This window comes from Propithecus coquereli, unplaced genomic scaffold, assembly GCF_000956105.1.
Source record: "Propithecus coquereli isolate 6110/MARCELLA unplaced genomic scaffold, Pcoq_1.0 Scaffold4, whole genome shotgun sequence".
NCBI lineage: Eukaryota > Metazoa > Chordata > Mammalia > Primates > Indriidae > Propithecus > Propithecus coquereli.
Window position 1 is genome coordinate 7202775 of NW_012149729.1, and position 17501 is coordinate 7220275.

General features: G+C 38.6%; 1 protein-coding gene across 1 annotated transcript in view; it reads left to right on the forward strand.

Moving 5' to 3' along the window:
* Positions 1-16978, forward strand: part of CTTNBP2 (cortactin binding protein 2) — a 207044-nt gene extending 190066 nt beyond the window's left edge. Inside the window, exons 15-21 of the mRNA XM_012652735.1 lie at positions 129-307; positions 3474-3679; positions 4005-4187; positions 7299-7362; positions 8841-8973; positions 10020-10121; positions 15963-16978. Of these exons, the coding sequence (XP_012508189.1) occupies positions 129-307; positions 3474-3679; positions 4005-4187; positions 7299-7362; positions 8841-8973; positions 10020-10121; positions 15963-16208 (1113 nt within the window). The 3' untranslated portion in view covers positions 16209-16978. The remainder of the gene's footprint in view (positions 1-128; positions 308-3473; positions 3680-4004; positions 4188-7298; positions 7363-8840; positions 8974-10019; positions 10122-15962) is intronic.
* The last annotated feature ends 523 nt before the right edge of the window (positions 16979-17501 follow it).

Genomic DNA, 17501 nt, shown 5'->3' on the forward strand with positions numbered 1-17501 from the left:
GGTTCAGTCAGATCCAGCTAGATTTTTGTTTCATGAAGTTTCGTATTTTTAATTTTTGACTTCTAAAACCCAAAGGAAAAGAAGCATCATTCTAAACCAAGCCCTGTTCCACCTCCCGGTCTCTCTAGTTCAGAGGTCAGGTGCCCTCCCCGTGCGATCCTGTGTGCAAGACCATCGCCTGGGCTCTGTCTGTCTGGCGTCAGCTCAACTCCTGCCTGGCCCGCCTGGGCACACCTGAAGCACTTCTTGGGCCAAAGTATTTCCTGTCTTGTCCTATAGTCCCAGGACACGCCCAAGCAACAGTGAAGTAAGTGCCATTTCTCCTTATTTGCCTTCTTAAAGTAGAGCCATGGCAAGTCTGGGATGTCTGAGAGAGAGAATGCTGGCCAGGCTGCCTTCCCTCATCTCCTGTCCCCAACCCAGAGTGCCAGTGCTCTGCGCTGTCAGAGGATGACCACAACATCTCTGTTATGTAGTTCCTAAGGCAATTATATTCTTGCCAAGAGCTGGGTAGGACTTTATCTATTACAAAACTCTCATCAAAGCCATGTTTGCCTTGCTGTGCAGTGTCTCCTGAGTAATTTCTCAATGTGAGAAATTTTATCAAGGTTGGTGCAAAAGTAATTGCAGTTTTGCACCGTGAATTTTAAATCATTGTAACTAGGCTCAAACACACCTTTATTAATCAAAATTGGGAACCATTACAATCAACACATTATTGCCAACAACAAATACGTTTGTTTATCCTGTACCATAAAAATCCGTGCTTCGGGATTCGAGAAACTCTTGGAAAGCATTTTCTGCATCCTGCTGGTTGTGGAAGCGTTTTCCCTGCAAAAAGTTATCGAGATGCTTGAAGAAATGGTAGGTTGGCAAGAGGTCAGGCGCATAGGGTGGATGAAGCAAAACTTCGTAGCCCAACTAGTTCAACTTTTGAAGCATTATTTGTGCTACGTGCCCCATTGGTAGTGGTCGCGGAGAAGAATTGGGCCCTTTCTGTTGACCGATGCCAGCTGCAGGCACGGAAGTTTTCAGTGCATCACATGGATTTGCCAAGCCTACTTCTCAGATGTAATGGTTTCGCTGGGATTCAGAAAGCTGTAGTGGATGAGACCGGCAGCAGACCACCTAACAGTGACCATGACCTTTTTTTGGTGCAAGTTGGGTTTTGGGAAGTGCTTTGGAGCTTCTTAGTCCAACCACTGAGCTGGTCGTCACTGGTTGTCACATAAAATTCACTTTTCATTGCACATCACAATGCAATCGACAAATGGTTCTTCATTGCATACAAGAAGAGAAGATGACACTTCAAAACGATGAATTTTTTGATTTTCAGTCAGCTCATGAGGCACCCACTTAACGAGGTTTTTCACCTTTCCAATTTGCTTCAAATGCCAAACGACCATAGAATGTGGTCCACGTTGAGTTCTTTGGCAACTTCTCATGTAGTTGTAAGAGGATCAGCTTTGATGATGGCTCTTGATTGGTTATTGTCAACTCCCGATGGCCAGCCACTGCACTCCTCATCTTCAAGGCTCTTATCTCCTTTGCAAAACTTCTTGAACCACCACTGCACTGTATGTACATTAGCAGCTCCTCAGCCAAATGCACTGTTGATGTTGCGAGTTGTCTCCACTGCTTTCCAACCCATTTTGAACTCGAATAAGAAAATCGCTAAAATTTGCTTTTTGTCTAACATCATTTCCATAGTCTCAAATAAATATAAACAGCAAGTAATAAGTCATTAGCAAAAAAAAAAAAAAAAGAAATGCACATCAGAATAATGTATAACATAACCACATTTATTTAAGAATGTATTCCAAAAGTAAACGGTAAATTTCAATAATGCTAAAACTGCAATTACTTTTGCACCAACCTAATAGCACGGATTTTATGTACCTCCCTGCCCCTGCCCAAAATCCCTTCCTTCTGTTGATGAATTGAAAATCTTCCTCCATGATTGAGACTTATGTATAGTACTTACTATGTTTTCCTGGGAAGCAGCTTTTGACAACAGACATAGACATAATGCAGTTAATGAAATAGAAAATCAGCAAGAAATTGAAAGGAGGAAAAAAAGTGTCACCATCCAGCTTAGTAAGCGTTCTGTGATTAGCAGATTCGATTCTGCATTTTTCTGGTATTCTGGGCAGAAATATAATCCTGATCAGGAAACATTTGCCCTCTGCTCCAGAATAAGACACTTATCTGTCTTCCAAATCTGAAGAGAATCCAGAATCAAAGCTGACACAAGATGTGCAGAAATGCCACGGAGAATGGCATCCCAACAGCCGATTATCTTTACACCGTTAGCAATTTTATGAATAACTATAATTTTGACTCATGTCGTATAATACCAGAATTTTGTTTCTATTCCATGTTATAGTTTCGTTTTTTTTCTTGAATTGTGTATCACTAGATATTAACAGAGAAGCTTACAGTAGATGGATGCTTACCACCTGGGTAATAGTTTCTGACAGTTCTTTTAAGTTTTGTGCCAATATCTAATAGCTTTGAAAATTTTCCTGTCCTGGGAGATGTAGTTTTATTTCTACAGCCATTAATTACAGAACTTTTTAAATACTGCAACAAAGCTAATCTTTTTTGAAGGAATTTAATTGTCATTAAGTGCTCCAAATTTGGGCTAAACTCCCACTGTTTAGGGCCATTAATGCAAGGAGTCCACCTGAGTTGATAGCTGGTTGAATTTACTCTGTCTGTAGGACTCAGCCCACCCACATGCACAATGAGCCCTGGCCTTGGGGCAGGCATACTTAATTTGCCAGTAATTATAATGTATCCCAATTTCAGAAATATTAAAATACAATAGATGTATACCTTATTAAGGAAATGTGACAAGTAAGTTTAAGCTATTTGGACACAGACTTTTAGGAAATTGCATTTTATCCAGACTTCTTCAATCTTTACCTTCCTTTCCATGTATTTATTTATTCATGCATTCACTCACTTAGCAAACACGCAAGCATTGATTCATGCTATGTTTCTATAAATTTGTGAAAAAAATCATGTAAAGACTGTAAAAGTTCACAAATACAGAATTTTTCCATATCTTTATGTCAAATGCAGTAAGCTGGATTAAAAAAATGAAGCCTATGATATTTGTAGCCTTATTCAATAAACTAAAAGCAAAATAGCCTTTATATTAAGTTGTATTAAGCTGAGAACATTTTTTTTATGTCGTTCATGTATTAGATTTATAGATTTCTGTTTAATACCATGAAAGAGACATGTAAACAGTTTCATTTGAAATTACGTTGTATCTTTGAGGCAAATGCAAACTACTTTGGTATTAGATATTTTCACTTATTCCAAAACTACCCAAAAAAGGTAGCACATCTATAGAAATACTTGTGTTTTTTTACCCATGGTCTTCAGACCTGTCCTTTTGTAGAGTTGTGTGTAATTATTGAGAGGCCTGCTCTTAACTGATGAATCTGCCTCTCCCTTGCTAGGTGGATGTCTAAGCTGTGGAATGCAGTCATCGCACCCAGAGTTCAAGAAGCAATATTGTCAAGAGCCTCTGTGAAAAGACAACCTGGCTTTGGGCAGACAACCGCTAAAAAACACCCTAGCCAGGGACAGCAGGCTGTGGTTAAAGCTGCTCTCAGCATCTTGCTTAATAAAGCTGTGCTACATGGCTGTCCCCTCCCCAGAGCAGGTATGTTTCAGGGAGGAGGGGAAATTCACACCCTTATATAATACTGCTTGGAATTTGTTTTTTAGGAAGCATTCTTTTTTCTCTCTGTAACTAGAGAAATTAACATACGTTTCACAACATTGCGCCAGAACTGTTTTTAATTATTGGCTCAGGTTTAAATTCCAGACCTCCAGGTAAAGTTTGTGCTGATTCATAAAACCCCGGCTTGGGTAATTAAGCAGGTCCGTGCTTTTGAAGAGTCCGTATCTTTGGTAATTGAAAATATATTTTGCTTTACTCTGTGAAACTGCTGTGATTATCACTGCTGTGATTCGTATTGTTTCAGAGCTTGACCAGCATACAGCCGATTTCAAAGGAGGAAGTTTTCCTTTATCCTTGGTTTCAAATTATAACAGTTGTAGCAAGAAGAAAGAGAGTGGTGCCTGGAGAAAGGTGAACACCAGTCCTCGCAGGAAATCTGGCCGATTCTCTTCCCCCACCTGGAATAAGCCAGACCTGAGCAACGAAGGTAAGGGAGTGGGCGTGCCTAGGAGGAGGTGAGCACTCCTGATCCAGGGTCTGAATGCAAATGTGCTTTGATCTGTATCACTATGCATTCAGCAAAACAAAGTCCTAAGTATTTCAATGCACATTTTCATGCAATAAACATGCTATATAGTAGCTACATTTCCAAAAATATTTGGGAGCCTCTTACCTGAGAAATACCACTTTTATACTAGAATTCCAAAATTAAATTTATCTTGTGAATGGTCACTTGCTTTTCATTAATTTGTTTTTCTTGGTATCTAGAATTAAATTCACATAATAAAATCATTGCATTTGGCCATATTTCTCTCCTTTTGTGTTATTCCAAAGCCAACCTTATACATTAAAAAAAATATGTATAGAGACATATTTGATACCCATTTAAGGCCCACTTTATGAGTGAGTCAGTTTTACGTATTTCTTTTTCATATATGGTATATACCATGTGCCAGGTTCTATTCCAGGCACTGGAAATAGAGCAGAGGGGAAAAGCCCTGCCTTCGTAGAGTTCACATTCTAATAAATCATTAGACAGATTCCATATGATGGGACATCACATATGAAAAAGAAATAAATATATAAGTTTTCATTTTAACAAAGAAAATATAACACATCAATTCCTGATGTTAGACCTATGCTTTTTGGCACCAATAATAGGATAATCAGCAATTATACAAATTATAAATGTCCTTCCCAAAGGAAATCCAAATTTGAATAAGAAAAGATGTTTCCATCTCTCGTGCACTGTGGTCGTCTGATCTATGTAATTCATTTGCCTTTCCCTTCAAAGTATTTGTTTTGTGAAATTTTATGCCAACTTCATAACAGTGGGGTTTCCAGGTAAAATAATATGATGCCTAAAATCTTATATTTCTTAAAAAATTGCTTTCGGTCATGAATAGGTTTTCATACTTAAGTTGAAAGTTTGTATTTTATTAATTTTAATAAAATTTAATGTTTTTAACCATATGCTAGGGTTCTCTAAGTACTCTAAGTGCATGATAGCAAGTTGTGACCTTTTTTTTTTTGGTGATTAGTCACTCAACAAAATAAGAGTTTCCTTATACTTTTTTAAACATAAGTGTTATATATTGATAATAGTATGTTTTGATCACAAGAGCTTGTCATTACCTCCCAAAGTTGGAGTATTTGATTCAGGAAGTAGGAGTCACTGGACTTTAGTCCCCCCAATATAGTATCAGGACTCCCCAGATGACTTTCTGTAGCAAGGGTATACTTTTCCCTTGCTCTTAGCCCTTTCAGTGTACAAAAAAGCTCTAAGGTGATGACGATGATTATCTCCATTTACAGATAACAGAACTCAGGTTCAGAACCCCTTGGCCACCTCCTCTAAATCACCTGTCCTGGAAACATGGGTTTCTGCAATCTGTGTTTTTGTTTCTTGCAAGTTCAATGCTGTTTGTTTAGTCCATGCCAACTAATCTTGTGGCACTCAGATAACTGGACACCCATTGGGGCTCTTCACTATATCATTTGCAAGTTTGTTAGAATTTCTGTAGGGTTTAGGACCAACTTTCTTGAGCTAAATAATTGCCTAAACAGTAAGTGTTGCCAGTATATGCTTTAGAGTGACAAACAGAATCAATAAAATGAATGAATTTAAAATAATATTATGGAAATAAGTCTAAGTCAGAAAACTATACTATGCTAAATATAAAAAAGTTGAAATATAAATGATTTTAATTTCATTTATATTTTCATTCATTTTAGCATGTCAAATATTATATTCTTTGAAGCAAGAAACCTCTTTGAAAGATTAATAAAGCTATGCTACAGGAACCTACACTGACTTCAACATAGAGATTTATAAAATTTAAAAGCTAATTTTACAAAATACATAATTCATCATTTGGTCCATTGATGGCTTTTAACCAACTATATTCGGGTTGCTTTTGTTTTTTTGACATTGCTAGAAAAAAAAAAATACCAAAACTGGAATCCCTTTGTATGCAGATTACTGTGGAAGCTCATAAAATTTGGCAAAGACACAGCCCATTCCTTTCCTGACCTAAAACAGCAAGGCTGATGCTGTGGACCCCAGGCTCCTGGGGGCAGGGCCCAGGGCTGTGCATCTACGGTAACTAGTAGAAAGTCAGTGCTTCCAGACGATAGCAACAGAAGCGTGGGTAAAGAAACGCATACAGTGGTTTTTGATCACTTTTTAATGAGGATATATTCAATTTACTTTTTAAAAACATTCTTCAGAGAAAATTTGTGCCAGCAATATCAATGCAATTTTAGAATTCACTGAGAAGCAACTCAATGTGTTAATGCATTTACCAAATTTGGAGTATTGTAGAAATGGTTTGTAACCATGTTTTTCAAACCTTGACCATAACCCATAATGAGAAATACATTTCACATCATGACCGGTACACACACACCTGTGCATTTGTGTGTAAACAGATACAAGTCAATATGCTTATGGCAAGCAATACAGGCTATTTTCTATTCTGTTCTTTAAAAAATGGGTCATAATCTACAATTTGAAAAACATTGGTATGATTTGAAGTATTATTTTTTTAAATTCCATAACTCTTCATATACAATTTATATTCTCTTTTCTGTATAATGCAAAGCTATGTTAAATTTCTACAGAGCATGGCTAATGCCCACGCCCATTAACAGGTGCACACATGAAAAACCACACTTGATTACATAGTGACCTTAGAAGAAAACAAAGGTAGAGAAAGGGAAATTACCATCATCAAAAGGCAGGTGTTAAACTCCTCTTTCCATACTTTGGGGACAAGGACCTAAGGCAATAGGGACTTGACTAGTGAGAAGCTGTTGCTAAAAGCAAAGATGTGGATTCCTCGGTTGAGCCTCAGGTGCTGTGAGTGGTACTGAGCTCGGTCCTAAATGCACAGGAGGGAGCTGGTTACTCCCTGAGTGCAGAAGGCTGTGTCCAGCCCCAGTGCCCTGGGGAAGATCTCCTGGAGAGGTGGATATTAATCCAAAAACAGTATGAAAGTGCTGCAGAATCCATAGTCTGTTTCTTTTAAATAGAGTTCAGGATGCTCAGGGCCAATGACACACTCTATGGAAAATGACTACAATTTTTTTTCCACAGGTGTAAAAAATAAGACTATATCACAGCTGAATTGTAACAAGAACGCTTCTCTGTCAAAACAAAAGTAAGTTCCCCTTTCACATGTAACTCGTAGCAGACAGTAAAGATAAATCAAGTAACTTCAGTCACTATTTTAAATGTTCCATGTTCTCATTATTAGTTTGTACAATGAGATTCTTTAAGAGTAACTGATGTCATTCTAATGCTGGTATTAAACAGAAATCTAATAAATGAATGATATCTACAAAAAAGTTCCCGTAACTTAAATAACTTAATATAAAGCCTATTTTGTATTATTGAATAAGGCTAGAAATATTATAGGCTTCATTTTTTTAATCAAGTTTAATGCATTTGACATAAAGATATGGTAAAATCCTGTACTGGTGAACTTCTAGATGATTTTTTCCACAAATTTGTAGAAACATAGCATGACTTATTTTTAAGTGCTAAAGGTTTACAATGATAATTTATTTTCTTATGCTATTCTTAAGAAATTTTGATTGTTTCAGTTTATGAATTTTTTTGTTGATCAAAGAATAGAAACATCTGGGCAGTTTGTAAATAGGTCCCCATTGTAGCCCAATAAATGTGTGCCCTGTCACTTGGCAGGTAATATTTAGCATCCAGGACCCTGGTTCACAGCATTATGGAAGATGGGAGGGTGAAGAGAGAGAAAGGAAACTACTTTCTGCCAGGCCCACTGTGAGATCTGTTATATACAATAGCTTACATCACTTTCCCAATAACCCTATAATATAGATATAAGGATTTTTTTTTTTTATTTCAGGGTATTATGAGGGTACAAACATGGTTACACTTTATGTCTTTGCCTCACCCAAGTGAGGGTTAAAGGCATGCCCTTCCCCCCTACAATGCTCCCCATGTCCTTTAGTTGCAGGTTTACCCCCCGTCCCCCTAATCCCTGGAGAGTATTACTGCCATGTGAGCCCCCTAGTGTTCATCAGTTAGTACCAATTCGATGGCAAGTACAACTGGAGCCCATTCTTCCGATCTTGTGGTACCTCTGCAAATTCGATATAAGGATTCTTTACAGAGAAGGGAACGGTGGAGATGTTAGGAGAAAAAAATAAAAAGGAAACCCAACACCCATGGCCATATTGCTAGCAAGTGGTACGGCCCAGTTTGAAATTTGTATTTGTTCCCTTATATCACACTGTCCCCAATACCACAATGTATAGCATCTTAGTTTTTTATCTGTCCTTGGAGAAAGAAGAAAAGTGAAGAATAAGGAGATTAGAATGTTGTAAGTGAAAGTGGATTTCTTTGTGAAATAAAATTTTATCCTATTAAGAATTTTGAGTGGGAGTTATCAAAATCCCATGGAGATTTCTTACCTTAGTATTCTAATCATTCAGGCTATGGGAGTGGGTTGTTGCATTAAATGACATTTATGAAATACTTAGAAGGATATTATAAACTCTTTCCCTACCCCACGCCAAATCCCAAAAAAGGTACAGTGTCTAGATTTCCATATTGGGAATTGCTCTCACTTTGAAAAACTTTTCCCAAACTTTGTGTTAGGTCTTTAGAGAATGATCTATCATTGATGTTGAATCTGGATCAGAGACTGTCTCTGGGTTCGGATGATGAAGCAGATCTTGTCAAGGAACTGCAGAGTATGTGCTCCAGCAAATCTGAATCCGACATAAGCAAGGTGAGCAGTACAAATGAGTGGGGGCTTGGAACGCTCTACCCAACAGCAGAGAGACTTTGGAGCCACATATTCTCTAAAAGAAATTCATTATTGAATAGTATGGTTAATTCTCCAAATCAAACCATCCCTCATATTGCTTAAAAAAGCCATTTTCTTCTGTCATAGTATTTATACAATAAGGGAGCTCTATTTAGTAAAGCCAGCTTTTCCAAACTCCTTTAAAAGACCTGAAGTTAAACTCGTATGTTAATTGTGCTAGCACAAATCTCACCAATAGGTTTGAGCAGCGTTTTATATAAAACTAAATTTGAGTTTCCTCAAACTTTTTTCCTTGTCGTATTCCTAACTTTGGCACGTAAGTCATCTTTCAGTAAGAGGGAATCTCGACAAGCCTCACAGCAGGCTCCTGTTTCAGACAGCAACAATAACTTTCTTTACAAATAATAATGCATATCAGCATAGTGTTTAAGCTGTGACATCTGAGATCCAAATATGGAAACCAGTGACCCAAAATCTCAAAGAAAGTATAAACAACATCAAGTTGAACCTGTTTTGGCATGCTGGTACCTGCAGCAAGTTTCACCGAGCTTCCTGATAAATGTCTCTTATCTGAAAGGGAACAGAAGATAGTTATATAACTTGCTCAGGTTCCACTGAAAGCTTCCACTATTTCATTGGAATAGTAATAATTTCTAGGACAAAGGAGAATTGACTACCTTATTTAACCTTGCTGGAAACGAATTGAAATACTTATCCACTGGAAAAATAAGGTGTTGATTAAAATTTTGCACATTTTATATCCTTTCTTTACTTGCCCAGTGACTTTTTTCCCATAGAGTTCTTCTGGTCATCTTTTGACTTTTTAAATAGATTGTTTTCCCTTAGAGGCTATTTCTCATGTATTTACTGTCGGTTTTATAGGAAGGCTTCAAAACTTTCATGGGAGCAGCTCAGGATTTGAGGGTCGAGGGTAACGCTTCTGCTGTAGGTTCTCCACCGTGACATGTACCTGTGCAGACATGACTTGACCAATGTACATTTTCCAGATTGCTGATTCCAGGGATGATTTAAGGACGTTTAATGGTTCAGGAAACAACCCTGCATTTTCAGCAACTGTTCATAATCCAAGAATGCCAGTGTCACAAAAGGTAAGTACCCCTTTCTCCCCAAGGGACGAGGAAGGATTGTTATAGAATTGACTTCACAAAACTTTCAGTGTGAATCACAAAGTTATTTTTAAACCACACCTAGGAAATGAGAAATAGGATAAAGATAAAAATATTCATTGGGTAATCAAGATTAGAAAAATCACTGTTTCGGTATTAATAATATCTTGAAAGAATGACATAGAAAAGCACTACCTTTTTTTCCTTCTAGTGGATGCCTAAAATTTTACTCCAAAAATGTGGATGTCTTTTGAGAAGATCTCCGTTTGTTTTCATTCTTGTATGCCAAAACTGGAAATACAGTAGTCCCCCCTTATCCTTAGGGGATATGATCCAAGCGCTTCCAGTAGATGCCCAAAACCACAGATAGTTATCAAAAAAACATAGCATGTAGGGTTTGGTACTAAGAGGGCTCCTAAATGACTAACAGGCAAGTAGCATAGAAAAGTTGAACAAAGAGATGAGTCATTTCTCAGGTGGGACAGAGCAGGATGGCATGAGATTTCATTCATCATGCTACTCAGAATGGCCCACAATTTAAAACTTATGAATTGTTTCCGGAATTTTCCATTTAATATTTTTAAACTGTGGGTAACTGAAATCGCAGAAAACAAAACTGTGGATAAGGGAGTACTACTGAAATGCAACCCCTGTCGTATTGGCTGTTCCATTTTAAAATGTATTTTTCATTTGAAAACTTACGATTTCTTGTACTTTGGAAAATGGAAGTAATTACAGCAAAGGGCTGAGTGGTAACAAAGACCTTTTAACACAAACTTCATTTCAGTTTCCTAACTTGCCATAACAGGCATTATGTTTTAGTTAGCGACTTTCCGTTAAAAACAAGTCTGAAAGGCAAACAGAAGAGCCAGGATTCCAACAGACTTCATTAACCTCTTGAAATAGCTTCCCTGACTGCAGTGTGGCACCATAATGGATTGGTTAATAAATGGCAAGAGATGGCCTGGCATGGCATTCTTGGGTGAACAGAAACAATAAAACAACTTCTTACCCACTAGTTAGTTTGTGAGCATACAGATGTCATAGAGGCACTTAGTAAGGTGTGGTTTGTTCACTAGCCATGTCAATTGATTGCCCTTCACATCCTGTTCTCATCTACTCCGGGTGGCTTACAAAGACCTGTGTGGGTGGCAGGGTGGGGTGCAGAGAACAGGGTTATAAAATGAGCACTCTCAGACTATTGAACTCTTACTCTTATCTGATCACCTGGCAGCGCTGGGCCCTGCTCCCCCACTGCCTTGTGAGGTTTCGGTCCTAGCTAGCTACATGTGCAGCTACATGAGCCGTGTGCGCTGGAGGAAGCAGGTGGGGGTTCTCAGGGCTGGGTCCCCTAATACAAATTCCATAACTTGACGCCCTGGGAAGAAGAGCATGCTTTCAAGCTCACTCTATCATAGTATCTGCCTTCCCGACACTCCCGTCCCCAACTGGGAACAGTTTAGAAGCCTAGCAAAATCTGGAAAGCATTTAAGGGAAGATGACCTAAGGAAGTGACCTTGGGTCACTGTGGAACATTCTGGTCAGAAAATACTTTGTTCAGGGGCTGTCCCTGAAGCCTTGACTCATTGCCTGTGTCTGATGGCCCGTCCTGAGCTAGGGTTGCTTGGAGGCCAGAGCACATTTCTGGGGCCTCCGGGACCCAAGAGTTTAGGATTCCTGTGGTCAGTGGAAGGCGTCAGGAAGGTCTGGTGTGAGGGACAGTGAGCCACCTCTGTACAGGGACATTTTTATTCACTTTCCTGTATAAAAATATTTTTACTGGTAGAGACTGGCTGCTGTTGTTTAAATGTCTAATGGAAAAATATTTTGGTACCCCCACCTGTTACATGACCAGATTGGGTTGCTACAATAGGGTACTGTCCACAAACAGTAGTACTGAATGTCAGATAAGCTCTGGCAGCTTAGGGCAGCTTTGTTTTAAAACAGAACTTTAAAAAGTGTGCCCTTTTATATGACCTGGCTCTTACCAAAGAACTATGGGATTTTTTAAATGTGCAATTTGAAGTGGGGCTTAGGACAGCTGCCTCCTGCTCTTCTATTTCTTCGTCCTCTGGACATTTGGAAGATGTTTTTCTCAGGACCTGCCAGCAGAGGGCAGAGTGGCACTCCTTTGGCTCCCTGCTGGAAGCTTGGCAGGCTCATTCCTTTTCTATCCTTCTCGTTACTCAACTGGCATTTCTTGGTTAGATGCTTACTTACTTCTGTTATCAGGAAGTAACTCCCTTTAAAGGTAAGAGCTCTCTGGGTTAGCGTGAAATCACTTTCACCTTTGGGCCAGAAGGCTGGCTGTGCTTCCATCACTGAGGGGCCTTGCAACCACCATTATCTATTAGAAAACGAGTAAATTATCGTCCTTATCAGCATTTGCCACAATATAACTTCTTACAGCTCTACCAGTAGGGGAACATAATGGGGTTATTAATCAAGGGGCATGTTAGCCAGCCTAACAACAAATATACACACATACTTAAATCATCAATAGAGCACTACTAATCAATATTTTTTCCTTGCATGTAAATGCACACTAATCCGCCTAAAGCAAAAGTTCCTGTCTTTGGTTGCATGATGAAATCCACTTGAGGATTTGTGCCTGGGCTCTGGCTCTAGAGGTTCTGATGTAATTAATCTGAGGTGTAGCCTGGACACTGGGTGTTTTAAAGCTCCCTGATGCTGCTCTTGTGGAGCTGGGGCTGAGATCCGCTGCTCTAAAACATAGCTCTGATCTGTCCTCCTCACAGCTTTCTTTCCAAGTGTGTCTTTAGAGGGATTGATACACCTTCACATAACCTGTTTTTACATGTATCTTGTTACATGCAGTTTACTATTCCCACACCTCCCTGTGTCTGTCTCTTCACCCTTCCTCCTGCCTAGAACACTCTCATCACCCACGTCCTATACATCTACACACCCACCTCCACTGCCATCTTCCCTACACTTTCCTTTTCTCCCTGCACCCTACTTCCCCAGCCAGAGGAATTGTGGTACCCTTCTAGCCTCTGGTAGATGCTTATTACTGAATGATTTGCACTGATTCTAACAATAATTCTTTAAAGCTAAATAACGACAATGTACCTAGCACAGTGCTTTTCTATACAAATTAGAGTTTTTCTTTGAATTTAACATGCACAGCAATATCTATAGTAACTTTTTAATACAGAGAGCTTTTGAATTTTAGCCCAGAAAGCATTAAACACTGTTAACCCTCCTATTCCAAAATTCTGGTACATCTTAGCTTTGGAGAAGATACCTCAAAACCTGTGCTTGGCTTCCAGGGTGCCAGGAACATCACTCTTTCGTGCAGGACACTGGGCTTTGGTCACTTGCTCTATAATTACTGTGGCCCACACTAAGCCCAAGTGATGTTCCATGTTCTCATCATACCTCCTCATATCCTATCCTATCCTCACCCCCGCCCCCAGCTACCCAACTCCATTTTTTTGCTGTTGCGAGTGCTTCTTGGCACCTCATTTCACGTGGACATTTCCTGCCTCAGATTGTGAGGATGCACCACCACCCTGCCCCCCTTGCCTCCTTGCAAAGGGACAGACTCCACTGTGTGTGTCTCCTTTCCTCCCTCTGGGCCTTGGCCCTAACCCTGTGGATTGCCAGAGGGAGTTCAGTAATAGTGGCAAGATTATTTATAGTTAAATCAGCCCACCTCCATAGATTCTGTATGCCAACTAGCTGTTATTATTTTAGAACATGCCATGCTTTCTGAATACTATGTATATACGTTGAATTTATATATATTGAATTTGCCAGTATTTTAGACCAAATTACGAGTTGAAATTGGCCTTCCTAGGCCCATGACTAAAGTCCCATTTTATAGACTTAAAAAGTAATTTCTTGTAAGGAGAAATGGATTATGGTGCCTGTACTGAGGTTTTAGTTATGTCTCGGCATATGACTAACCAACTCATAAGAAGCAATTTCTCATTCTGGTAACTTGACAGCGTAAGTGTCTCTGCAAAATAAAAGTAGAACATACTAAGCAGATTGTGATTTTCTTTTATTTTTCTATTCATCCTTTACCTACTATGAAGTACAAATGGAGGTGACAAGGACCGGCTAGGATATGTATGTCCTAACCATCTTTCCTGTGCTTCCTGCATGCAGCTGGTCTTTGTTTCATGATTCCCCAAAGAGGAAACTTGTCAGAAAGCTGTTGTCTTCTTAAGCCAGACTTTTGCAGCCTCACCTTCTTTCTTTCCTTTCCCCTGCCAATGCATGTGTTCAGGACCCTATATTTGTCCCCTCTTTATTCTTCATTTATTACATAAAAGCATTGAAACCTCTAGCCAAATGTATACTAGAGTTGCACAGCTATCGCACCATTTAAGCATGCTTAGGAATTTGGGACCAGTTCTGCAGTTAATGAAGATTTAAATGATCCCCTTCCTTTGCACCAACACAGCCATAATTCTCTGCCCATTTTGCAGGCAACATTGGATCAGGTCGGGGAGAGAGTAGTGGTGTTAAAGATAACCTGCCCAATTTACTGGGAGAATAGCATTAATCACTAAGGAGACAAGAGGAAAGCTTTTAGAACTGGGTGGGAATGAGGGAATATGACAATTTCAGTTTTAGAAAAATTGAGTTTGAAGTGCCAGCTAGACACAGAGGTGAATTAAGTCAATTAGTGGAAGTGCAGTTCTCAAAAGCAGGAGATAAATGAGGGCTAAAGATAGATAATTGAAACACTCAGAATGGGCAGAAAGGAAAGGTCATCAACGGTGTGAACAGAGAGGGCAAAGAGCACTATTGCCACTGAACATATCAGTGGAGAAGAAGGATATTGTGGAGTTAAGCTAGGGGTCGTCGACTTTGGCTGCACATCAGAATCATGCAGGAGATTTTTAAGAACCTGTGTCTGTGCCACACCCCAGAACAACTAAACCTGAATCTCTAGGGATGAGGCCTAATCCATGGTTTTTAAAGTTCCCCACATGATTCCAATGTTGTGGCCATAGGTAACAACCACCGTTTTAAGAAGACACCCAGGAGAATGCAACTGCCAGCCAAAATGTCACTTTCCATCAAAGCCGTATTACATATTTTGCCTAGTTTTAGGCAAAAATCTCATGTTTGTTAGTTTGCAGAATTTAATACAATATAGTGGAAAATACCTTGAGTGAAAATCAGGAGACCGGAGGTCTTGTCCCAGCCTCATCGACAAAATGGGAGACGTGGACCAGGTGCTCATAAGAGTTCTGAAACACTAGAAAAATGAGAAGATGCAGTTACCAAGTACAGAAGATCTTGAGCCCACCGAATCCTAGGCAGGAGCCTTAATTCACTAGAATGTAAGCTTCTCTAGAGCAGGAATGTTTCTCAGATGTTGTTCTCCTATATGCCAGGCAAGTAGAACAGTGCTTATCTTGTAGCAAATGCTCAAAAAATATTTGTTGATTATTAATTGTCCTTTTTTTTCATTTTTTTAAATATCTAAAAGTAGAAAGCAGAAAAGCTAGGTAACTTATCCAAGGTGACATGGTTTAGGTGTAGAGCTGCCTACGGAGAGTTGGTTGAACTAGTCCAACTTGGTGCTCTCCTCATGCCCAGCATTTCATGAAGTTCCTGTTGGTAAGAGAGCTCAGACTCATTAGCACTTGATTCACTGTCTACTGCATTTAGGAGTTTTGTAATACCAGGAACGGCCTAATGAAAATCAAGCAGTAGGTTTATTTCTCATGAAAACCTGGGTTGAGAGAGAAACTCCTGGGTGTTTGCTCCGAGATAGGAAGGAGGAAGATTTGGGGCTGGTAACAGTGATAAACTTGTTTGGCTTCTCTTTTCTCACAGGAGATCAGTCCTCTCAGCAGCCACCAAACTACCGAATGCAGCAACAATAAATCAAAGACTGAGCCGGGTGTTTCAAGAGTTAAATCTTTTCTTCCTGTTCCTAGAAGTAAAGTCACCCAGTGTTCCCAGAACACCAAAAGAAGCAGCAGCAGCAGTAATACAAGGCAAATAGAAATCAACAACAACTCAAAAGAAGAGAATTGGAACTTACACAAAAATGAACACATAGAAAAACTTAACCAATAGGCCTGCCTACGATATTCTCACTATTAACTTCTGTGTGTGTCACACAGAAACCATGGACAACACAATACCAATTCCTTTAAATGAATAAAATGTTTTCACTGTAATATAAAGTATGAGTGCGGGACCACTATTCAATTTTTTTGTAAAGAATGTATTTATAACCAACATTTTTGTTGCTTTATTTTTTTTTTAATTCTGTAGGATTCAACTTCAGTACCAAGAAGTTATGCCAACTTTTCAAATAGTTTTCTAATAGAAAAATTGTAATAGTTTTAAATCAACATGTTCAGGGGTAATAAATCAGAACTGTGTACTGTATATGTATATATATGTACAAATGTAGGTATATTTAAGGACGTCCACAAATCATATTGCATACTACATGTTATAAAATGTATACAACATTGGCTTAGATAACATTTTCCATTTTAAAATGGAGATTATAATTTTGTGTTCATTTGATGGGGAATGACTAGAATGGGGCAATAACAAATCATTTCTAAACAGTTATTTTCCATTAAAAGCCATATTAAGTATTTTGCCTGTTAAATTCTAGTTTTATGTTTTAAATCTTTTAGTGGTTACATTGCCAGTTGGTTGCATCATGTATATATTTATGCTTATGAGTTTGCATTATGCGTCCTGTAAAATATGAAATTATAATGCAATAAAAGTGTTATCTTTCTTACAAAAGTTTTGTACTTAAGTAGATATTTAAAGATACCTGTATAAATGCTTCAATAAATTCAAAGTTAATTCCCTCTTCAATAACAGCCTTGCGGCTTAATTAAGCACTTAATTATTTGCTGTGGGGCATGAGGCACATTACTTAATCTTTTTTGACTCAATTACCTCAGTAGAAAGATAAAGGATCTCAACAACCCTACAGGCTACTCATGAGCATTAAATGAGATAACACAGTAAATCATTCCTATTTGCCTCATTCATTCCTAAAATTAGTGAATCAATATCCCAGAACTTCTTGTGGCATTCTATATAAACCAAATATTAATAGATCTGAAGGGGGAGAGAGAGAGAGATACAATAATAGTAGGGGACTTCAATATCCTACTTTCAACAAAAGGCAGATCATCCAGGCAAAATCAGTAAGAAAATATTGGATTTAAACTACACTTTAGACCAAATGGACTTAACACACATACATAGAACATCTCATCCAGCACCAGGAATATACATTTTTAAGCACACATGGAACATTTTCCAAGATAAGTCATTATTAAGCCACAAAACAAGTCTTAAGAGGATTGAAATCATATCAAATATCTTTTCTGA